General features: G+C 35.9%; 1 protein-coding gene across 1 annotated transcript in view; it reads right to left on the bottom strand.

Moving 5' to 3' along the window:
• The window catches only part of BMP5 (bone morphogenetic protein 5), a 113,810-nt gene that overhangs the window by 57,973 nt on the left and 29,231 nt on the right, over nucleotides 1-26,606 (bottom strand). The window contains exon 2 of the mRNA XM_079781460.1: nucleotides 1,206-1,398. Coding sequence (XP_079637586.1) covers nucleotides 1,206-1,398 — 193 coding nt within the window. The remainder of the gene's footprint in view (nucleotides 1-1,205; nucleotides 1,399-26,606) is intronic.

The following is a 26,606-nucleotide window of genomic DNA, read 5'->3' as shown; positions in this document are numbered from 1 at the left end:
GAGTCTTTACTCTTTTTTTCATTGGTGAGTCTAGGAAGAACTTTGTCAATTTTATTAGTCTTTTCAAGGAACCAGCTCTTCGTTGCATTATTTTTTGTATTGTCTTTTTGTTCTCCACTTTATTTAATTCTCCTCTAATTTTTATTATTTTCTTCCTTCTACTGATGTTGGGCTGCATTTGTTTTACTTGAGATAGGCCTATAATGATATAAGTGTTCTTCTTATTACTGCTTCTGCTGCATCCCAAAAGCATGGTATGTTGTATTGTCATTCTTATTTGCCTCTATGTTCTTTTGATCTCTTCTTTTATTTCTTCTTTGACCCAAAGCAATTATTAAAATAAAAAATTAAAAAAAGACATGCCCAGCAGTGACCTATGAACAAGAAGGTCACAGTTTGACTCGGTGAGGGCACATGCCTGTTGTGGGCTTTGTCCCCAGTGAGGGGCACGTAGGAGGCAGCTGATCAAGGATTCTCTCTCATCATTGATGTGTCTATCTCTTTCCCCCTCTCCCTTACTCTCTGAAATCAATAAAATAAAAAAGTAAAATGTTTAAAAAATAAGATGAACAAATAAACAAAAGCTCAGAAACACAGACAATAATATGGTGTTACTATAGGGAAAGGGGGCTGTGGAGAAGGTAGCAAAGGGTAAAAAGGGTCAAATATATGATGACAGAAGGAGATTTGACTTTGAGTGGTGACCACACAATGCAATATACAGATAATGTATTATAGAATTGTACACTTGAAACTTCTATAATGTTATTGACTAATGACACCCCAATAAATTTAAAAATACACATAATGACACATACAATTTACACTTATTGCCAATGAAAACCAAAGTCACTCTACTTTAATTTAAAAAACACACCAAGTGATTTAAATCATTATATTATGAAGTTCATGTGTGCAGAATAAAATGGACGTTTTCTCACTTATGCAATGACACAAGAGGCCCTGAAAACACATGTGGGGATGCACAAGACCATGTGGCACACAGAGATTGGTGTCAGGAGTCGGGAAAAGCTGTGGAATGTAGAAGACTCATTTCAGATCAATTACTCTTGATATGTCTGGACCTCATCTTCAATGCCATGACACCCAAAGAAAACATGATTTGATAGATCACATGGGTTATTGATGGATTTTACTACAATTAACATTTGCTTGCTAAAACAAGTTAGATATAAAGCCCATACCTATTTGCATATTCCTTGATGATCTGATATATGCTAATCTTAATTGTTTCATTTTCAAATCGATTGTTGCTCCGGTCCTTGTATATTCGAAATTCAGCTGCTGTAACTGCTTCTCCATGAGGAATTTGAGTAAGATCAAACCGGAATTCTTTGTAATGCCTTCGCTGGTGAGAAAAATCCTTGTCTCTTTCAACTAGAAAAGAAAAAAGGAGAGAGAAAATGAGCTTTTTATAAAATATGAAAAATGAATGACAAATTCTCCAGCTTTGTAATTAAAACAAACAAGCGGGAGATTCTAAAACTGGGAAAACACTAAAACCACAGACCCATACATGTTTCCAGTTGAAGGAAACTCCACAAACCAACAACCTTCGGTTCAAAAGCAATATAACCTCTGTGGTTTTATTACAAATTCCTGGATCTTAAATGGAAAGGCTATCCCAAAATGTTTCTTAAAAGTGGAGGTTGAAAAATGATTTCTAGTATGTATCCAGTACCAGAGCACAGAGGGTTCATACAGGAATTAGGAATATGTTATAGAAACTTCCAGAGTTCCAGGTGAAGTCGAGGGTGAGATTTAGCACAGCCGAGGGAGGAGGAGGAGAAGGAAGACTGAGAAATTGCAGGCACGTAAGGACAGTGTTTATGACATTTTAGAGATCAAGGACATAAAGCAAACTCATTTTCGGAATAAAGATTATTTCTAAAATGTCTTCCCCAGAAGAGTTTTTATTCTCCTTTCAGCAAATGAAATGTTTTGTTGTTTTTTAAATATACTTTCATTAGTTCTTATAGATTGTTTAGTACAATCTCCTTACCTGTGGTACAGCATACAAGCTCTCAAAGACCTCTTTCTGCTCTTCCTCAGAATTGAGAGGGGAATATATTTCCCCATTCAGCAATCTTCCAATAAATAAAGTCAGAGAATGCTGCCTCTTGGGCATATTTTAAGGGATGTTGAAGAATTCAGCAGAGCAGGTGTCCAGCATATTATTAATTCAGCTTTGTAAAATACTTTATTATTTGATACACTCTATATGTACTGGTACCAAAAACTTTCTTACAAAATACCTATATGAAGGGTTCATTTTTAGCGATGCAATATCATTTGATGTTTCCTCAAAAACTCAGTTATGTAGGCTAATTTACAACAGGATCACAAAAAGCCCAATGAAAAACACTGCATGCGAGGTGTCTCACTTTTACAGTTTCCCAGTGATAAGTTTCATTGCTAAATTTTGTTCCAAGAAAATAAAAAATGTATAAGTTGTATAAATAAATTCACCACGTTCTTGGATTAAGATACAAAAATATATTTAGGAGTTTAATTGAAATTATGTCAACACTGTTATATATATTAGAAACCTGGGGTCCTAAATGAGAAAAGGGTTAAGATTAAGGAAGAGAGAAGAGGGTCATGACCATCCAGGAATGACTGTGGGAGAGAAGGCTTCTAGATCTGTGTTCTAGGGCCAGATGGGTTCCACATCCAAGAGGAAGTTTATGACAAAGGCACCCACAATTCCTCAGCTTCACCATCCAAAATAATCTCCGGTTTACTTTCCCCAGAAAAGCAGGCAGTGGTTTAGGAGAAGGCAGAGCTCATCCCCACTCCCACCACAGATACCTATGCCAGCAAAGAGAAAGCTATAAACTCTACCTGGAGGCATTTCTGTCCTATGGAGTTTGGCAAGGATGGTGCTCTTGGGCTGTCGGACTCACACTAACACAACCTCACATGATTCATGAAGTTTTGTTTTTTAAAAAATATCATTATCTTGGTCCTAAGAAAGATCCATTGCCAGGGAGATTATCAACTTTTCCTTAAATAAGGAAGATACCCTCACTTTTAGGATGCTATTTTGATCCATAATTTAAACCTCTTTTCGGTGGCAATAGTGGAGACTGCCATGAACTTGTCTTCTTTGTTTCCATTTGACCATTCTCCTGATTGAGCCATTTGAGAAGGAAAGTGTAAGGGTAGAAAATACCTAGAAACTCCATATCTAGTCACTGAAAGTGCATGTATGAATATTAAAACTAGCTACAACTTTTGTTTTCAGAGAACTTTAATTCTATGTACACCTGTTCTTTTCTGATCTTAATTTAAACAAAGTGGGAGACAATATGAAACAGTTCTGTCTTATATGAAACAGCTTTAAATAGCACCGTTCTAAGTATTTTTAAATATTATCTTATCACACTTCATGACGATCTATGAGGCAGGTTCAATCATTTAAGACATAGGGAATAAATTCCTTGCCAAAAAGCTTGCACCTAAGCATTCGATGCGACCTATGGCTATGGTTCTTAAATGCCAAATATCCTGCTTCTGCTTATAGACTATTTATACTTTGCCCTAACTTATGAAGTATTTATGCTTTAATAAAAATCTAAAACCTCACATTCACAAGTTCAAAATCCAAAAAGCTCTGAAAACAAAAAGTTTGGCTTCAAGTTCGTTTGGCAGAAGAGCTGAAGATTAACTGATTTGAGGCCATTTAAAGTTTCTATTTATTCCACTTTAATATGAATATTTATTGCTTTGCCGCAGAAATGTTCACTTGTTCGACTACCCCAGCTCTACTTCAGGAGTCCCATACTTTGTGATCCATACACCAACCAGCCATTCAAAAATGTGTCTTCTCTATTCTGAAAGTCAATATTCAACATTCTAAGGTGCAACAATCATCATCCAATTTTTCACTAGCAATCCATTTTATATTTGAAATTAGGACCAAAATAACTACAGTACTAGAAATAAGGGCTGCGGCATGAGTTTGCTAGGATCCAGTCTACAGCATGCACCTGGATAATGCAGATGAGTTTTGAATTCATATTATGTAAAGTCATCTACTGTTCTGGAATCCCCTGTGAGATGTTAGTGTAATAAAGTGGAAAGCTAGAATTTCAGCTGTTATTATAAAATTTCAGTTTTATAATCCAGGCTATTTAACCTAACCCCTTAAGGGGGGAGGGGGGCAAATATTCAAAGAGTTTCATAAAAATTTATATTAAATGTACCACACAGAATACAGTTGCAGTGCAGATTTGTCCACTGACTCAAAATCCTATATCCTACTGCTGTGAATTATAATTTCACTCTTAAATTTCATGGGACATGTTGGAGTGAGTAATGAAATAAAACTCGTTTTTCTATAGCATTGCACTCCTAATGATGCTCACAAATATTCACAAGGTAATCTCAGTTACCTCAAAGAGTAATGCTAGGGAGGATCAAATATTAACATCCCTGATTTAAGGATGAGAAAGTGGGTGATGACAGCTAGGCGGTAACAGATGTCTGTCTTCTAACGCTCATTATAAATCTTTGTTCAATGTCCATACCACCTACATAATGACATCCTGCTGTTCTGTACTTAGAGACTAGTTCATTGTTAGTATATTTAAGCAATGTTTCTCAATAGTAGACAAAAAAAAAGTGGCAAGTAGTATGGAAAATCAGGGGTTTGATCATCAGTATGAAATTAACAACCAACACAATACATTGCCTAATTCAAGGATGTCTTCTAATAAATATTGGTTGGATGAAAAAACTGTATAAATGGATCAAAATCAAGTTCTATCTTTTTAATTGATTTTTAGAGAGAGAGGAAAGGAGAGGAATAGATAAAAAACATTTAGGAGAGAGAAACATCATCGATTGGCTGCCTCCTGCATGTCCCCTTCTGGGGGCAACCCAGGCATGTACCCTTACCAGGAATCGAACCTCCATCTCTTGGTTCCTGGGTTTATGTTTAACCTTAGCCACACCACCTGGGCAGGTTCTATCTTTTTAGGCAGCACAATCTTTGCTGCATTCCTAAATGACTAAAGGCATAATAATTTATTTAACTCTCATTTATTTGGCATATACTTTGTTTAATCCACACAACCTTACTTATATCCAAAAGTTTCTATAACATGCACAAGAAACTACAATGTATAACTTGATCTGAAAACAGATTAGATCCCAGGGTCAAGATTTTAATTCCCAAGTCCTCAACATCACAGTACTTTGCTTGTTTGTTATTCCTGGATTTAGTATTGTTTGTTTGTTTGTTTGTTTGATCTAACTCTCACTCAGGAGAGCTGGTCTTCTTCCAATACTTTCATTCTCCTGCATGACGCTCCTACTCTGTAGGAGCTTTGCTCATTTCTGAACTCTGCTCATTCTTCTAGAACTCACACCTTCTAATCAGTCTTAGCAAATGCTGTGTTATATTCACTTATTTAGTATTGATTCTATATCTTACCTAGAAAATGTTTATGAATAAATAATGGTTGTATTCATAACTTGAATTAGTGTTATCTAATATTTATATGAGTGTGTGAGGTCATTCTTTTACTAAACCATATTTTAAAAATAATTGTAATTCACCATCTGGATCCCTTCATACTTGAATCTTTTTCCTACAATACCCACTACCAAAAACAACACTCCCAAAGCAGATGAAAAAAATATATATACACACACATTTTATATTCCCTAAATGTAAGATTTTTATATAAGATAGCCATGCCTTGTTTATATTGTAATGATTTTGGTCAATATTAAGTACTCTGTTTCTCTGTATATTACAATGTGCTATAACCCATTGTAAATGGCTAGGGACGCTTAAAAGACAAACAAGAAGAAAAAAAATTAAATGTATACTATTCTTGTTTTTTAAAACATTTCTATTGTGTTAAATATTTGGCCCTTTCAATTCACTCTGTAATTTACATGTTATATCAACTAAATACCATGAGGCTCCTAAAAAATCTTTACTATAATTTCTATGAAAATTACTAGATTAAAATATGCATTATCCCATGGAAATCATAATTATGTTAGTATTTCATGGTAGAAAATACTCTCTTAATTACTGGACAAAATAATGAGAAACAAATAAAACAAAATAAAACAGCAAGAGGATTAGCTCCTTCAAGTCAGAACCCAGACTTGCCAAGGAGATAGAATGACAAAAGTGTTAAAACATACTGAGATAGAAGGATAACCCTTTTCTACAAGTGGAGACCATTTGTTTATCGCATTCCATAGCCACCATTTCCCTCATGTAAAGTGGACAAGAGAGTTCAGGAACAAACATAACTGGATTTACAACACGCATCCTGTGTCAATCAATTCACCTATGAAAATTGTCTTTAAAAAGAGTACACAATGACCTGCCCAGACTGCCATTTTCATATCTGCTTACACTACTAACAAGGTCAACAGGCTACATTTTGCCGAGCAGTCACACATACATTACACTTAATGCCACATGCTCTTCTCCCATTGTCACTTATGAGACATGATTATTTAGAAAATTATGTATAAACCAATGAGTATCACCATTAAAATAAGTTCATTAACATAGGGTTGCTTATTTATTTGAGTTGATGGTTGCCAAGAGTGCTTTCTACAAAAATTAAAAAGAGTTGCTTTACTGCATATACATACACCCAACCTCACTAAAAATAAACCATCAAAAACTGAGCAATATTGATTCAACTTAACAATCAAACACAGTCATGATGATGGGGGTGAATATACTTCCTTCTACTTCTAGGAAGCAAGTTTTTGTGTTCCAAACCTTTCCATCTATGTGAACTACCTAAAACAACAGAAAGCTCACCTACCCTGATAGAACCAGAGAATGAATTTATTATTATATTTTGGTTTTAAAAAGTGGCAACATCAAAGCATACAAGAGATAAAATATGAATCAAAAGATTCTCATTCCATGATTAATGAGCTGATAGTGAAAAGAAACAGGATTCCCCTTATATAAGCATCAAACTACATTCTAAGTGCTCTAAATTGCCAAAGTTCTGTGAAGATTAAGCTTCTCGTGGTTAAAGACATACACTAAAACCTTTTATTGTTGCGATATAACTTAACAGAAGTTAATGACTGATTGCACTCTCTCCTTTTTCTAAACAAACACCTCTCTGAATGACTTTATCATTAATAGAAATGGGATAGAAATGTCAAGACTAAATATTTTCATGTCCACAATATCTGAAGAGTGAAAGTAATTAACAGAGGCTTGCCATTTTATCTCTTTAGTGATTTATCTGCATTTTTCAGGAGACGCATTCATGGGCAATCAATCTTAATCTCCCACACAGGGCTGTAACTTGGAAGACACAAATAGAACCAGTAGCTGCAAGGCAAAGATAGCATTCTCCAAGGAGCCTAACCAGCTGTTGAAAGAATACACATCATTGTTTGCTGCTGAGTGCAAAAAATCATTAAGAGATTAATCATAGAACTATTACTTATCTCTGTTGCATTTTAAAGTAAAAGAAAAAAAGCAAATATATCATGTGTCTACCAAAATATGTCACTTAGCAAGACATCTTCACCTACTAGTCCACTGAGAAACATAAACTTGGTCTTATAAAGGCCTATTCATTGGTCAGCAAATGCACATTACATGTTTCTTTGAATGGAGAACCATTCCAGAGAGTGTGGTAAACTCCAGATTCCAGAAACCCTAACAGCCTCTTAACACCATAGCAAAGAGTGACCTGGAAGAGAGAAAATTGTCCCCCTGAATGTTTTGTTTCACAGAACAATTTCAGTGGACTTTCATATGTTAAAATAGTCTTTCTTATGAAGTCATAAATGCTTCATGAATACAGTTTTATACAGAAGGGAAATCTCAAAAGAAAGGTGAGATGGTTAAATAATTTAAATATCGCAATAGGATAAATGTTAATTTTTGAATCAATTTAAAATACAATGCATATAATTTGAAATTTACAAAATGTAATTAATTATCAAATATGTTTTATTATTTTGCTTAAAAAATATAACTAATTTCACCCTGGCATTGTGGCTCAATTGGTTGGAGCACCATCCCATGCACCAAAGGGTCACAGGTTCCATTCATGGTCAGGGCACATAACCGGGTTGAGGATTCAGTCCCTGGTCGGGGCACATACAGGAGGCAACTGGTCATTGTTTCTCTCTCACATAGATCTCTCTCTCTCTCTCTCTCTCTCTCTCTCTCTCTCTCTCTCCCTTTCCCTCCCCCTTTCTCTCTCTTAAAACATTAAAAACATACCCTGGGGTGAGGATTAAAATATAAATAAATAAATAAATAAATAAATAAATAAATAAATAAAACCTATTTAGTGACACCATAAGTGAAGTCTTATATAAAGAGAGCTTTGGAATTGGGATGAAGATGTCTCATGGTCTACCTCCTTAGATTGGATGGTCTCAGCCCTCAGCCCTCAATAGTTATTCAGAATACTATAATGATAAGAGCTATACATATCAAACAGTGGTATAAAATGGATATATTTAAGTTAATAAATAATGACCATAAAATTAACTGCTGATTTAATAAAAATTAATACATTTCAAATTTTTATTTCTTCTCCCTTATTTGGTGCAATAAGGTAGATTATCCATTATCTTTTCCATAGTACGGGTTTAAAAAAACCAACACATTAACTTCCTCAATGTCACAAAGTGAGTTAACTACAAAGCCAGGAATAGTATCTAGAACTATGACTCCAAATTTAATGTTCTGTGCACCAGAATTTTAACTATCAATGACTGCTATTTCTGTCTCATGGCAAAAGTCTTCCTCTTTCATTCCAAGGTCAGTGTTTCTATTTGAGTCTTGCTCTCAATTTCCTGTGCTCATTCTTAGCAATTTTTCTCCTGTGTGTTTAATTTCTCTTTTTACTCTGTCATTGGTCTGGATAACAGAATACTGGAAACCCACCTATAGATGAACATATTAGGTTTATTGACTTGTTTCAACATATGTCCTGGACAGATTCCATAGAGATCCTTGGTAAGGGATGTTAGAATTCATTGGGATTATTAGAGTGATTTGGGCAAAGATTCAAAGAGGCAGGGTTTTGCTCTGGAACTAGATGCCCTCAGGAAACAAAGGTAATGATTGGTATTTTAATGTTTTTCCAGAATTTGGAAAGAAGAGAAGTAAAATAAAGAAGTAGAATAGGCAAAGCAGCAGCAGTCACTAATATTATCCAAGAAAGGGTCCTTTTCAAGATTTGAACAAAGTTCTTGTTTTTAATCTGTGCTCAGATATGATTGTGAAATGGTCCTATTTTTTACTCCCCCCCTTATGGTCATAGAGCAGTCTTGTCCAGTATGTTCCACAGGAGGACTGCTGGGCCATCTCCTAGCAACTACAAGTTCAGTCCACCTCCTGTCTGTCAGGAGGGCCTTTTCTTGTTCTCTCCTTCCATATATGCTAATCTTGATACCCTAAAGATAGATAGCTACTCTGCAACTTCTACATTTATTGCATCTCCAAATACTTATTGGCTAACTTGTCCAAACCCTAATAGTAAAGAACATATAAGAAGCAAAAGGATAGGAGTGCAGACATGGAAAAATACAGTTATAACTAGAGGCCTGGTGCACAAAATTTGTGCACAGGTAGGGTGCCTAGGCCTGGCCGGCAATCAGGGCCAATTGGGGCCTTCTGGCTGCTGGCCAGGGCCTTCCTTCATTCCGTGCCATCCCCTGGTAGTCAGGACACGTCATAGCAAGCAATTGGACTCCCGGTCTCCCAGTCAAACTCCCAAGGGGACACTTTGCATACTAGCCTTTTATAGATATAGATTGTGATGAGGCTTATGAGGAATATGTGTAATGTAAGGCAGATTTAAAATGGAACAAAACATTATGTGGGAGGCTTCAAAAGAAGATCATTTTGAGCTTGGTCTTAAAGAATTATCCCAGGTATAGAAAATAGTTCATATAGAAATAGAGGTGATAGCTTATGGCCAAAGTAGTAAATAATAAATGGTCATTGTTAATGCACATTATGGGATCTAGAAGATCAGTGGTGGAATATGAGGAATAGTAAGACTTTTCTGGGATTTGATCAATATTTTCTAGTATTCCCATTCCATTGATGCATTCTATAGTAATTAGTAACAGGAACCTATTTTTTAATAAAATATACATATATTTTTATTGATTTCAGAGAGGAAGTGAGAGGAAGAGAGAGATAGAAATATCAAAGATGAGAATCATTGATTGGCTGCCTCCTGCACACTCCTCATTGGGGATCAAGCCCACAACCTGGGCATGTGCCCTAGACTGGAATCCAACCTGGGACCCTTCAGTCCACAGGCCAACACTCTATCCACTGAGCCAAACCAGCTAGGGCATGAACCTATTTTTAAAAATCAGTATCACCTAGCACAGGCAAGCATATAGTCAACACTCAAAGAGTTTTGAAAGTCAAGGGAATTAATGATTCTTCAATAATTATCTCCCTTTCCTAACTTGATAGTTTTGCTCATCTTTTCCTGTAATTAAAATGTTTCCCTCATTTTCAGTGATCCAAATTCTACCTCTACTTAAAATTTCCCATTCTAACCCCACAAAGATAATTTTGGCAATTCCTATCCAAATTAATTTTCCTGCTGGGAACCCAATAGCACTTTTTCTGGGTCACCCCTTTTGATAATAGAGATGGCTTGTACCATAGTTAAGAGTCCCTGATTTCAAATGAGAAAAACTTGAATTTAATCTTAATCCCTAGCTTAATAAAGAGTGTGATAAAGGAAATCTACTCATTATTCCTCCCTATGTCTTTATTTTTCCATCTTTAAATGACAATAAAAGGCCTACTCCACAGTGTGCTGTAAAGGTTAAATGATATTTATCTTGAGAGAGAATCTTAGCATAGGGTCTGGAACATAGCAAGTTCTTCAAAAGTAGAATCTATCATATTAATCACTTTCCATTGGCATTATAATTATTATGTCACCTTATATTTACCCCATGAGTAGGATAAGCCAGAGAAATGTCCATGTTTTTTGTTGTTGTTTTTATCTTTGTATTTTTGGACATACTTCAAACAGGGCTTTTTGTATAGTAATGGTCAACAAAAGTTTAATTACATAAAATCACTACCTGTCCTAAAACACAGCCATTTTGATTACCAAAATGTAAATTTCTTTATCTGTAATATGTGTATTAAAGGGGATTAATGTTGTTGCTTTTTAAAAATAATTATTATAGTGAAATTAAAAAAATCTTCAGCCTAGATTTCTATAATAGTAGAAAGATAGACATTTCACATCTATAAGGTAGAGAACATAGGAGCACATATTTTGACATTTATATATTCCCCATCAGTTCAATGGAATTTGCTGGTTCTGACACAACTCTTCTTTAATCAAGTCTGAAGTCACTTAGTTATTTTTATCCCTGAAGATAATAATGAATACTCAAGTAAAAAAAAAAAAAGTTTTATCATTTTTGTTATAGGCATTTCATATAGGAAACTATTCATTAAAATTTAAAACAAATATTCAACGTTTGTGTGTTGAATATGAATATTAAATTCCAATTAGTTTAGAATATAGATGATACATGATTAATTCATTTTGTATAATTCAAAATGATTACTTAATGATGAGTAAATATATTTAGTATATAAATAATGGATTTTAATCACACTATGTACAAATATTTGAGAAAAGTGTGTTTGCCTATAACAAATCAATGTAAAGTCACAACTCTCTGATAATCACTTTTGGTAAATATTTATTTCTTGTGTTTTAAAGATTGCCTGGCAGCTGGAGGTCAACTAATCTCACCAGATTTTACTGAATGACCTGGTGAATTCTTCTGCTCCATAAGTTGAAAAAAAAAAAATCCATTTTAACCACCTGAAGGTGACAGAGGTTTCAGTAAATCGATATACAGCAAAGTACCTTCCTTTACAACTTGAATACAATGAATGATACTTTATCTGCAATGAATATTTGCGGTTGTCTGACAAAAACAGGTCAAAGGTTTTGTGAGTTCTCTTCTGAAAGTGCTCAGAGCCTTCTCTAATGACTGATAATTGAAAACAGAGACTGGGACTATCAAATGTGGTGGGTGACAGATAAGCAGATTAATGCCAATACTTGGTTAGGAGACACTGAAAGGTCAGGAGTCACAGGAATTAGCTATTGTGCTACTGTGAAAAGGCAGACATCAAAAGTCCATTATCCCCTTAATAGCCGTTCCCCAAGCCTGAAATCCATTCTCACTTCCTCTGGTTATAATTTAGAGATAATCTGTATGTCCTTATATACATGATGTGAAAGTGAAGCCACTTACCCTAAGTAATGAGGGTTTGCATATTTTTATTATACACTAAAGAAAGATTTCTTTCATAGCACATTTTCAGTGTATTCAATGCTCATTTGGAGAGTTTAGAAACATTTTACACAAGAAAATGATGCTTAATGAGAAGGAAGAAAAACTAGAAAATTTTACATTACATTAAATTTGTTTGGAATTTCTCTATGGGATTTTGAAAAAATAAAGATCACAGTTTGCATAGCACAAAAGATATGAGATTTTTGTAGCTGAGCAAATAAATGTCTTTCTCAAGTTTATTGCTTTATATTTTAAATCAGTATAACTTTTATAGAGTTCATTCAAGTTCAATCTGGGTTTCAATTTGTCATTTTTCCACCAAATGGGTTGCATCAGTGAGTGACATTTGGTACATGGAAGGAGGTCATAGAAAAATGTGATTACACTTAGTCATGTGTAACATTATTAGAGATGCAATTACTTGGTTGTACGGATTTTTTTAAAAATATATTTTATTGATTTTTTACAGAGAGGAAGGGAGAGGGATAGAGAGTTAGAAACATCAATGAGAGAGAAACATCGATCAGCTGCCTCCTGCACACCTCCTACTGGGGATGTGCCCGCAACCAAGGTACATGTCCTTGACCGGAATCGAACCTGGGACCCTTGTGTCCGCAGGCCGACGCTCTATCCACTGAGCCAAACCAGTTAGGGCTGTACAGATTTTTAAGAGGAATAAAATGATGTATAAGAATATATTGCATATATACTCTACAGCAATAAAAGGGTGTCTGATTTACCTGTTCTGCTTGGGCAAGAACCACAAGTGGCTACTGGTGGCCTATGTTTTTTTCCTAAGAAGTGATGATTTGCTTTCTGTCTCCCCAAAAGACTCTAAGCTTGACAGCAGCAGCATTTTTACTTGGCTTATTACTGTAGACTCAGCTCCTAACTCAATCTTTGGCACACAGTAGGTATTTATATGGAAAAAATATGAATATAAAAATATATGTCTGGTTCTGGTTCTTTTGTTTTGTTTTGTTTTGTTTGGGTTGTTTCAGAAGAAAGACTAAATGCAGACCCTGTTAATCCAAAAGCAGAAACCCTCAACCATTTATTCTTAGATCAATCCTGCCCGTGTAACAAAATACTACTATTCCTACTGATCTGTTTTTTTCTTTCTTCTTTGAAAATAATTCAAATAAATAATGATAACTAGATAACTTAGATTGAATCCTAATGTCATACATTTATTTTTAGTTTCTATTAGCTATCTTGGTACTTAAAAACATATGTTAGACGAATAGAATCTTTATGATTCTTAAAAGGACATATTACTCTTGGTGAAAGGTAAAAAAGTAATAGAGAAATTAAATAACATTACTCTTATTTTATAATTATGAATACAGTTGTACTTAAAATAATGTTCAGGATAAATCATGTGTTAAGGAAGATAATATCTATGCATTTTTAAAATATAACATAAAATTCCTATATTCTCATTGACTTTTCTCTGTTTATACAAAACACTTAAGAATTGTATTTCCCTATAATAAATATATGTAATATAACAAAATCTTTGGTAGCATGGTCATAATTTTTAATTTTCTTCCTAAAACATTGAAAATAGTTGTTCTCTTTGAAAATATGTTTTGTTTTTGTTAGTTCCTTTTTTGTTTTAAAAAATTATTATAACTGCTTTTATTTAGTATTTTTTTAATATCATCCTTGAAAGTGAAAGTTTATTATATCCTCTGCATGTTTACAGATAGAAACGGGACTGCATAATGCATGACTTGCTTAACATTTCTTTATGGCACTTAATTAAAATTGTGAGTTAGATGAATCAATACATTGTATTAAAAGATGTTTTCTATAATTGGATTTAATAAATATGTAAGTTGCCAGAATCAATAAAAAAAAGTCACACGATCATCCCACATTTAGTGAATGAGACCACATTGTAATTAGAGTCAAGGGATCCTTAGTGGTTTCAGGACGGAGAGTATTCGTATGAATAGTCTCCTCTTTTGGTTGATCTGGTTTCACACTCCTGGGCTTTTCCTTTGTATTAGGATTTTATGTCAACCACAAAACTCAGAGCAAAATTTAGCTAAGACTCATTGAGCTGCATCTGGTTTCGAGTTCAAGCTACACAAACCCTCCAGATTCCTTAAGATACACACTTGGAACAGTAAGTCTTCTGAGATCTGGGTCAGACAATCTCATTTTAGATTCAAATTTAGTAGCCAATTTAATTTTATATTAATTATCAGATGGACTGTTTTCTAACACTTGCTAAAAGTTTGACTTGTTCTTAAAGATATTTACTAATCCATCCAATTAATCCAGATGTACTATTACATAAGAGCTAAATTCAGCAATAGGAAAAGCTGAGTATTAACCTTATTTAAACCATCTCAAAATGGGCAGGAACTGGTGATATCTACGTGATATCTAGATGTGAGTATAAAGGGTAGGTATGAGTACAGGATTAAAAAAGGATGTGTAATTACTGGATGTTTAAGGAGCAGGTGAATTCTTAGGTCAAGCTCCACATCTGTGCTGCTGACTGCTCTTCTCACCTGACAGTTTGGAAGTTTTCTGCACAGGGGAGAATGGTGGCATCACGGGGCACCGTTGAGAGTGTGGTAGTATTCTGAGCGGGGGGGGTGGGGGGGGGTGGGAACTAGAGAAACCTATACCTACTAAATGCTGAGTTCCACAAAATGGCAAAGCCAAAATGTCTTATCGAGAAAATGTATTGATAAGTCCTATGCATATGCTAAAAGCTTCTAATTAGATTTTCAATTTCTCAGTATTAAATAAGAGAAGACAAGCAAAGATCACCAGATATCAGAGCAAACTCTACTTGGAACTATAGAGACAAAAGTAGATTTTTCAAAGTAAAAAAAATCTAGAAAGAACTTAAAAAAAACCAACAAACTTAATGCCCTTTGAGAACTAAGAAAAGCGAGAGAGATTAAAAATGGCAGCAGAGTAGGTGGCTGCTGCACAGACATGCTCCCAGGAACAAGCTGGAATTACAACTGAAATATGGAAAGGCTTCCTAAATAATCAACGTAAAACTCACAGGAAAGAACCCTGATACCCAAGGACTGAAGGTGGAGACCTCATTGAGACTGGTAGGAGGGGCAGAGGCACAAAAGGGTTGACCGGGCACCCACAGACAGCAACTGAAGTCCTGGAGAGATATCTCAGAGGTGGAGGGGTGCTATTGAGAACTCTGGGATCTAATCCCAAAGCTGGGCTCCCCAGCAGAGAGCACCAAACTGAGGAGGGTACTCACATAATATCTAGCTGTGAAAAGCAGTGGGGTGCTGTCTGCCAGGGAGTGGCAGCTGAAAGTTCAGGCACCTTCTTAAAGAGCCAATGCACAAAAATTCCCTGTGGAGCCACCTACCTTGTGCTCTGGCAGAGGGAGGGTGAAGTGGACAGGAGCTGTGAGAGCAGAACCCAGGACTTGGGTCTCGGGAGATAAAGCTCAGAAGACAGACACTCCAAGTTTCCTGGGCTGACTAATCTCCTCTCACAGCGGAGGACATCTTTCCCACATAGACATCTGCCTTGCCTGGGAGGAAGACAGTTGACACACACTATTGGAAAACACCTTGCCCTGAGGCCACTTAAGAGATTAGAAGTAACAATTAGCCTCCAGGCAAAAGCAACTGCTGCATCCTGTTGAAAAAACTCTCCTATATCTGAGGACAATTGCCTAGGGCAGTGGTCGGCAAATTCATTAGTCAACAGAGCCAAATATCAACAGTACAATGATTGAAATTTCTTTTGAGAGCCAAATTTTTTAAACTTAAACATCTTCTAACGCCACTTCTTCAAAATAGACTGGCCCAGGCTGTGGTATTTTGTGGAAGAGCCACACTCAAAGGGCCAAAGAGCCACATGTGGCTCTCGAGCCGCAGTTTGCCGACCATGGGCCTAGGGGCAATTCAAGTTAGAATCCTATTTGTCTGTAGACAGAGGCAGTTTCTGGAGGTTTTGAGTCTTTGCCTGAGCCAATTAGTCAGAAACAGCCATTAACACTGTCCTACACTAGAGATTGAGAGGTGTAGAGGATCTACCTAACACATAGTCACAAACCCAAACAGACAACCAAAATGAGGAAACAAAGAAACAACCCCCAATGAAAGAAGTAGAGGATTCTCCAGAAGAAGAGATAAATGAAGCAGAGATAAGAAATTTATCTGAATTAAGAGTTCAGAGTAATGATGGTAAAATGCTCAACAGTATGAAAAAAGATATAGTAACTATGAAAAAAAAAGAGAACTAAGAGAAGCTTTTGCACCTATGAAACATGAAGAAGATGATGTAAAAAAAATTCAATGCTAAAACATCTCTTGGAAATAAAGCTGAAAATCAACCTCAGTTTGAAACATTAATTTGAAGAAATTTTCAAAAAGAGCAATTACTTAAAGGAGTGGAAAATAAGAAACAAAGATGGGAGGAAGGAAGGAAGAATGGAAGGAAGGAAAGACAGAAGCTCTAATAATAGTTATTCTATAAAGAGAGATTAGGGGGGAGGGAGGGATCATCAAAGAAATAATTCAGTTCACTGATCCAAAGTGCAGAAGTTTCAAGATTGAAAATGTCTACTTTGTGTACAAACAGAAGATTCAATAAGCTTTCAGGAGATAAAACCACAACTCACATATATAGGAGGAATCAAGAATCAAAATGGATTTAGTCGTCTCAAAGACAAACCTGAAATCCAGAAGACAAGGCTATATGCCTTTCAAAATCATGAGGAAAAGTTATTTCTACTCTGGAATTTCATATTCAACTAAAATATCCATCAAATATGAAGGTATACACAGACACATATACTTTATTTACATCATATTTGTCAATATGATGTAAATAAAGGAGTACTTTGCACGAGGAAAAAATATCCTCTCTAATAAAAGAGTAATATGCAAATTAACCATCACTCCACTACACCCACAAGCCATGCCCACAAGCCACGCCCACAAGCCAATCAGGAGCGAATATGCAAATAAACCCAACCAAGATGGCTGCAGCCACAGAGAGCAGGAGGGAGGCTTGGGTTTCCCCGGCAATGGAGGAAGCCAAGCTTTCCACCTGCCCTTGCTGGCCTAGGCCTCCACTCAAGGATACAAAGTTTCAATGATAAAAGATACATAAATCCAAACAAAAATGTCAGCAGCCACGGAGCTGGAAAGAGCAGGAGGCTAGGGTTTTCCCCAGCAATGGAGAAAGCCAAGCTTTCGCACACCCTGGCCGACCCAGGCCTCCGTTTAAGGCTACAAAGTTTCAATTATAGAAGATACATAAATCCCAACAGAAATGGCTGCCACCATGGAGCAAGCAGAAGGCTTGGCTCCACTCCACGCTACAAAGTTTCAATTGTAGAAGATAAATAAACCCCAGATACCAGGGCCTCCGCTTGGGTTGCCAGGGGGCGTGGCCGGCCTGCAAACCACCACAGGCCCCTGGTTCAGGACACCCCACACCCCAAGGGAACCCCCACCCTGATCTGGGACATCCTTCAGGGCAAACCAGCCGGCTCCCACCCGTGCACCAGGCCTCTATCCTATCTAATAAAAGAGTAATATGCAGATTGACCATCACTCCAACACACAAGATGGCTGCTCCCATCTGGTCAAAGATGGCTGCCCTCATGTGGACACAAGATGGCCACCACAAGATGGCCAGCAGGGGAGGGCAGTTGGGAGGGATCAGGTCAGCAGGGGAGGGCAGTGGTGGGCAATCAGGCCAGCAGGAGAGGGCAGTGGGAGGGACCAGGCCTGCAGGGGAGGGCAGTTGGGGGCGATCAAGCCTGCAGGGGAGGGCAGTTAGGGGTGACCAAGCCAGCAGAGGAGGGAAGTTGGGGGCGACCAGGCCTACAGGGAAGGGCAGTTGGGGGGGACCAGGCCTGCAGGGGAGGGCAGTTAGGGGTGGCCAGGCCTGCAGGGGAGGGCAGTTAGGGGCAAACAGGCTGGCAGGGGATCAGTTAGGCATCAATCAGGCTGGCAGGCGAGTGGTTAGGGGGTGATCAGGCTGGCAGGCAGAAGCGGTTAGGGGCAATCAGGAAGGCAAGCAGGCGAGCAGTTGGGAGCCAGCAGTCCTGGATTGTGAGAGGGATGTCCGACTGCCCGTTTAGGCCCGATCCTAGTGGGATCGGGCCTAAACGGGCAGTCGGACATCCCTCGAGGGGGATTGGAGAGGGTGCAGGCTGGGCTTAGGGACATCCCCCCCCACCCCTGTGCACGAATTTTGTGCATCGGGCCTCTAGTGAAGGTATAATAAGGATACTTTCAAACATGGAAGGAATAAAAAAATTGATTCCCACCCATCCAGTGTGGCTCAGTGGTTGAGTGTCGATCTATGAACCAGGATGTCACAATTCTCAGTCAGGGCACATGCCCAAATTGTGGGCTCATTCCCCAGGGGGGAGCTTGCAGGAGGCAGCCAATCAATGATTCTCTCTCATGATTGATGTTTCTATCTCTCTCTCCCTCTCTCTTCCTCTCTGAAATCATATATATTTTTTATTATTATTATTTTTTAAATGTATCTCCAAAAGATTTTCTTAGGAATTTCCTGAAGAATTTACTCTACCAAAACAAGGAAGCCAGAAAGAAGATGAAGTCATGGGTATAGGAAAGAGAAAGTTTAACATAAGAGAAACAAAGCTAATTCCCAGAATGATTATGAAGAGAGATCTCAGGGTGAGAGCTATGCTCCAGGCATAGAAAGCAAACAATTCATATTGGAGTGGGCTGTGTTAGGCTAACATCACAATGATTTCTTACCATCTTTAGAACCTGACAAAGTCTAGGTGAGCCTGAACCAGACTTGCAACTATAAGTAGCTTTCCTGACACATATTTATGAAATCCCTGCTCTCTCCTCAAAGCCCTGATGTCTGGGTCATCTGAGTATACTCACTTCTTCCCACAGAAGTGTTTTTATTCTTCTTTTCTTTTCTTTTCTTTTCTTTTCTTTTCTTTTCTTTTTTCTTTTCTTTTCTTTCTTTCCTTTCCTTCTTTCCTTTCCTTTTCTTTCTTCTTTCTTTCTTTCTTTCTTTCTTTCTTTCTTTCTTTCTTTCTTTCTTTCTTTCTTTCTTTCCTTCTTTTCTTTCTTTCTTTCTTTCTTTCTTTCTTTCTTTCTTTCTTTCTTTCTTTCTTTCTTTCTTTCTTTCCTCCTCCTCCTCCTCCTCCTCCTCCTCCTCCTCCTCCTCCTCCTCCTCTTTTGTCATCCTCCTCAGAGCTGGCTGCTGACTATGGTGAGTCTAGAAACTGCCATTAGAGAAAAGCTCTCTCACCATATTTCAGGTGCCTGGACCATACCTGGCCCCACCACTCTAGAGGCCCCACTGTCCCAATTCCCCAGCATATTCCAGAAAGGAGCCTTTAAGACTGCTAAGCAAACTAAATCAGAAGTTTATGTAGTAGCTATGATTAGCTCATCTTCTAGAAGCATACACCTAAACACTTTTACTTAAATATCCAGTTTTGTGCTTCCTATTGGCTTTATATTTGCTTATATGTGAAATATATCTGATAAAATATAAAAATATAATTGAGGCAGAGAAAAATTTCTCATCCAAGTTGATATAGGTAGTAATTCTTGAAGCACGGCTTAAAATCTAGCTCTAACTGCTTCCCTGCCTCTTAAGAAAAGTTCCAAGAGCCTACTAAATTTCTTTCTGAATTGTTATCTTTATGCTTTGCCTCAGTGCATATACTAATTAAAAATGTTACTGTTTCTCACTTTTTATTTGGATATCTTTCCTTTACAAATAATTATAGTGTGTTTTGAAATAATTTTACACTGTGGAGCATTTATTATTATTTTTATTTTTAATCCTCACCAGAGATATGTTTTCACTGATTTTAGAGAGAAGGGATGGAGGGAGGGAGAGACAGAGAGAGAGAAAAAAAAAATCTCTGTGAGAAAAATATTTATCAGTTGCCTCCTGTACTAGGGATCGAACCCGCAACCTAGGAATGTGCCCTGACCGGGAATCAAACCTGCAACCTTTCGGTGTACAGGACGATGCTCCAACCAACTGAGCCACACCAGCCAGGGCTAGGGAGCATTTTAGTAATCCTCATGGATCACAGTACATTGCTCTTGTATACAAACAGAATGACACCTGAAGCTCCATTTTATGCCCCTCCCCTCAATGTGGGCTACAAGGGCAACGAGGCATAAGCTTGAAAGCATGTGAACATCACTAACCAGTCTATTGCACATTGCACTTAACACACAGTGGAAACAAAAGTCATCTCAAAGCATATTTCCAGTTATAACTAGTTTTCTTTTTTTGCCTTTGAAGGAAACCAACTAAAGCTAAAAATAGCCAAGTAAATAATTATTGAGCAGAAGAAAACTGACAACGTTAATGGAAATGGACAAGGGAACTTGTTTGGAAGGGAAACAATATATCTGAGAGAGTAAGGGGTTAATAAACCTCATTAATACCCATTACCTAACAACTTCAAGCAAGGGATGTCACTGAATATGTAGACAGGACAGCGACCTAAGAAGAATGGAGCAAAATCTATTTCATTAGCTATAGTAATGATGGAACAGAGATTAGAAGCTATAATTTTCTCATGGGCTTGTTGGCCATCTGTATGTCTTATTTGTTTAAGTGTCTGCCCACATTTTCTTTACCTTTTATATTGAGTTGATTGTGAATTTATTTTTATCTTTAGCTTTAGGTATAATTTTTTAAAAATTGTAAGTTCTTAAAAAAATTAAAAGCTATAGTGTCTCCCTTCTTATTCAAAATCATATAAGATATTCCACATTTGATCATGGAATCCTAATGAATTTATGAAGTTTAGATATGATTTATAAGTCTTATAATGTTCAGAGACACGGTAATAATAATAGTAATAATTATTACTATAAAATTATACCTACTAACATTTATGGCATTATGCTAAAAATGCACAGCATCTTATTTAATACAATGTGTATTTAGTGATAGAAGAAAAACACATTTAGTTAGATTTACTGAGTGCTTATTATTTAGCCACTATTTTAGGCAGAGAAGATGGAGAACAGGAAGAAGAGGGGAGAGAGAGAGCCAAATGCTATCTTCCTGCAGGCAAGGTCTACTCTCTGAGGTAGTGAGCACCTATTTTGTATAGGTACTTCATTTGAAGTTGGGGGAGACGGGGCGGGAGCAGAAGACAAACTATAGACACCACTTTTGTACTTAAGACTAAACGACATTACTTAGAGCTCAGGGATATATAGTTCTATTTTCCATCTCCTTCTGTCTGAGGCTTGGATTCTGTCCAAATTCCATTAACCCATTTTTTTTTTTTCCTTTCTAGAAGTCCAACTATAGTCTCCATTGTGTTTAAGAGAAAGGCAATAGATAGAGCAGATTTGCAATACATGAAAAACACTTCAGTGGCAAGGGACTAAGAAAGGAACTTTCTGTCAGAAACTATTTGGGGGAAAGTGTTACAAAGGTTTCAATTTAAACTTAAAACCAAAGTGAGAGATAAATTTAAAATCAAACAGTACTAGTTTAGAACTAAAAAATAGGAATAAAATATAGACTACTGTTGATATGTATTTAATACCTTTTGATTTAACAAATAAAATACTAAATTTGTTTTCTTTCTTAAATATTAGATGGAATCATAACACCACCTCATCATTAAGTGTGTAGGCTGCTCAATTTCCTCAACAAAAACAAAACTAAACAAATTAACACACTTGTGAACTTGATTAAAATACGTTCATTAAAATATCAGAGGATAAACAATGATTGGAATTACAGTTGGTGTTCACTGAGCATTTAAAGTATGCCATGCAATGAATTAAGATGCATTTTTATGAAATACTGCATAAAAATCTATAACTAAAATTTAAAATAACCTTAAAAGTGATTGTTATTGAATTATTGAAACAACATTGTTAGCATTAAGTAGTAGTAAACTTTAACCAATTCCTAGAATACGTACAGACATAGAACTATTTTGCAAAGACTAGAGAGCTGATTTTAAAAGCAAAAACAAACAAAAACTCCCTCCATCATGCTAAAGGGCTTTATGTCTAGAAGTAATAGCTCCATTATCCAGCATAAAAACCTAACCTGATATGTCTTGGCTAACCAAGTTATGCGACGAATGGCAGTAAGAATGAGATTTTTGTCTACTGATTCCCAGTTGATATGCTCTAGACTGTAGAGACCTTAAACCCCACACCCACACACATAAGTAGGTATCCCTGGGAGACCTTCTAGATTATCTAGTTTGCCTGCCCTCTCTCCAGATGGTGCCAACTAACATACTCCAGAGAACACCATCAATTCCAAACGCACATAGCTGGACTTTCGTAATTTCTGGTTGCTGTATGAAACATCAATGTTAGAAAGTTCATAAATTTATTTAAATACTATTTTACACTATAATTAAAAATATTTCTTATATTGAACTTGAAGGATATATAAATTAAAACTGGAAGAAATATTGTAGAAAATAAATTAATAATAACATTGTAAATAAATTATAAGTAAAGTTCTTTAAGTTTGTAAGACATAATACTGTGCTTGTTTTGGTATTGAAAGTATGGTAAGAACTGCTGAAAATTGTATAAGTAGGGAAAGTTTCAAAAGATTTGTTTATATCTTTTGATATAAAAATAAAAATAAACTAATTGCTTGCCTGTACCAGATGCAATCCCCTAAGAATAAGCATCATTAAATATTCCTCGCCATTGATACTGATTCTTATGAAAACTATAAAGCCAAAAAAATAAAATAAGACTTTTCTAAATTTTATTTTTCCATAGGCTTATTAAATAAAAAATATAATTTGCATGGCTTTATTCCACCATGTAAAAACGCCCTTTTATTATCTAAGTATCACCCATTAGGATATATAATTTTAAGACTTACTGATAAATGACTAGCTTTTAAAGCAGACTGGCTGGTTCATAACATTGTTTGGTACATGTATCAAATTTTAAAAAGTTACCTTTAAATATCTAAGATTTTCTAAACTATACAAATGAATACATTTCTGAAGTCAAGAAATATCACCAACTAAAGTGTAAACATATATCTCTGTAATAACATTTGGAGCAAAAACTCGTATACTGTCTTAAACGTTTGATCATGCTTAATGTTAGTTTCCCAAAGTCAGAATTCTCTTTTTTTTTTTTTTTTTGCATTATTATAACATAGATGTCCTAAATTTCACATTGAATGGGCCGCCTTTATCTCCGATAAGAACTATAAGGTTCTCCTGCAAGCACAGGTACAGTGAAAGCCAAATCAATTGCAAATGTGCTTGCTTAGATAAAAGGGTTTGTACAATCAAGTTGCTATTGAAAGATAATTTGAGCACACTGATAAACTCATTATGTATTTTTTATCTTTCAGGTTTTATTATTTCACTTTAATAACTGAAAAACAGAAATAAATAATAGACTAGTCTATACCTTTGTGGAATTTTTTAAATTCTAATAATAACAAAAATGAGGTGTCAGTTTTGAGGCAAGACTTTATATAATTATTTAATAAAATGAAGGAATTATTTTTCATGCTGTACAGTGCAGTAATTTGATATACAGAGAGAGAGAAATAACTAATCTGAAAAAGCAAAAAACTTCTTCTATAGCATACTCTAAAATCAAATGCAATTTTGAAACAAAGAATCCATTTAATAAATGGATGTTGAATAAATAAACAAGCTTTCCAATTCTGCCTGAATCAAGATTCAAAATCAGTACTTTTAATATCCTACACTGAGTAATATTCTTAATATTCTACAAAGAAACATATTTTAAAAAATTATTTTAAAATAGAGATTATGATGTCTTCACCCACCATCCTTTGGATAAAGCATCATATTATTTATCAGAACACAGCAGGAGCCTAGGAGCTGATGGCTCAACCTTCTCAATTAAGCCATTTCCCCCACTAAGATATTGTATTTAAAAGAGGAGTACTGAGTTTGGAGATGGTCCACTTATAATTTATCAACTTTTTAACTGCACTGCTGTCATCTTGTCATCATGCCTCATTAATCCAATTTTGATTGTGATAACTGAATAAAAATATTGTCAGATTTTCTTTTCTGCAACATCAATCTAAAGACAGCAAACATTTTAAAAATAAATAAATAGAAACTATCAGCAGAGGGAAGATATATTTTCATGGTTACACAACTTTATAGCTACAATGGTTTATATATATGTATTGTAAACTCATCTTTTAATGTTATGTAGTTAAACTACAAGTAATATCCTTTTGATATACACTTTTTTCCTTGAGAGTTACTTTTTGAATTCTACAAGTTAGCATGTCACATTGTTTCCAAAACTTCAGACTCACAGCAGGTCTTTAAAATTCAATGGGTATTCAATAAAGGAATACCAATACTTTTATGAATAATTTTATAAATTACATAATCTACCAAAAATTTGATTCTTGCCCTTTAAAATCTAGTAAATGTACAGGTTAGCTCTTGCTGTAAGTAATGTTGAAATTCTACAGAGGAACACTTATGCTTTCATACTAAATGAGGTATTTAAGACATAAAACTTATCTAAGAAAAAAGTAATAATTCTGTATAGCACCTACCAAAATATTTTCTAAAAGCCATCCAAATATTTTTAGATGTGTAGCTAAAAATGTACATTTTGAAATATTGACTTTGACATGTTCAATTCATTTTAAGTTCATTTCAAAAGCAAAAATAATGACACCTTGTATATATCATATAGCTTCAGTTTAATTCACCATATACATGACTGTCAGTTGTATTTATTATTTCCTATACACATGAAAAATCATAAACAAATGCTATTCTACAAGTTACTTGAAACATACTACAATTTGAAATCCCCTAGAGGACATTCACCAATTACATGGCTGATATCTTTACGCTGCACATGCACATAATGGGAAACAGAGCTGTCATATTTACTTCATGTGACGTTTATGACGAGATTTACATTTTTGCCCAGAAATTCTCATTTCGCTACAAATCAGATATGCTGAGACAATGAAAAATAAACATTGAACTTTATGAATTATTCCAAAATACGATTTTACCATCCAAATTACTTGACATCTGCAAGTAACTAAATCACTGTAGCAAATTCACCTGAAACCTAAAATAGATCTGTGGGGTAACTCTTGAAACAAATTATGTCTGGATGATTTGTGGTAGTGATTTAATCAGAAGGCACCGGGATTTCCATGGAATGTGTGAATGCAACACTTCACTTATTGTAATGATGAGTGTCTCCTACTAGCTTTAAGATTTTTTTTTTCTTTTTACAAAGATCTATGGTTAATAGCAATAATGTACAGTGGGCCCTCCGTATCCTTGCATTCACCTGTGGATTGAAAATATTTTTTTAAATGTTACTTTATTGCTGATGTGTGCTATGTAGTTAAAGTTAGGATGGCTGTGTCTGTACTAAACACATGTAGACTACTTTTCTTATCATTATTCCTTAAACAATACAGTATAAGGTATTTGGGGAGAAAGACACCAAATCCAATTTCCTCTTCTCCCTCGCCCCAGAGCATTGACATTGTTTTAGGTTTGGTATTTAATTTAGAAATGATTTGAAATATAAGGAACTATAAATTTGGTATTTAATTTAGAAATGATTTGAACTATGCACCGGTTATATGCAAATACTTAAGCACCTATCTGCATGTGTGACTTTTGGTATTGTGCAGGTAGGAGTGGGTCCTGAAACTAACCCTCCCACCCCTCAATATAGACAATGGCTCTGTTGTTACTTTTCATTACTTAAATAGCCAATATACTTACCTGGATTAAAATATGAGGTTGAACTATCATAAAACCACAGCAAGAAGTCCCTCAGAGAGCCGAAACCGGTTTGGCTCAGTGGATAGAGCATCGGCCTGCGGACTCAAGGGTCCCAGGTTCGATTCCGGTCAAGGGCATGTACCTTGGTTGCAGGCACATCCCCAGTAGGGGGTGTGCAAGAGGCAGCTGATCGATGTTTCTATCTCATCGATGTTTCTAACTCTCTATCCCTCTCTCTTCCTCTCTGTAAAAAATCAATAAAATATATTTAAAAAAAAAAAAAAAAAGAAGTCCTTATGGGTTTCCTCTCACACAGGAGAGAGGCTGTGGTGCTCTGTCCCTCGGCGATTTGGTCTGAACACTGGGCTTTGTCAAATTCCCCATCTCATCTTCTCAGAAAACATATATTATACCTTTAGGCAGCTATTTTAGCTCCTCATTATCATACTTTCATAGAACTAAGTATTTGGGAAGAAGGACACCAAATCCA

This window comes from Cnephaeus nilssonii (genome assembly GCF_951640355.1).
Source record: "Cnephaeus nilssonii genome assembly, chromosome: 9".
Taxonomy (NCBI): Eukaryota; Metazoa; Chordata; class Mammalia; order Chiroptera; family Vespertilionidae; genus Cnephaeus; species Cnephaeus nilssonii.
The sequence above is the reverse complement of the archived record's forward strand: the minus strand, read 5'-3'. Positions and strand labels throughout refer to the sequence as shown.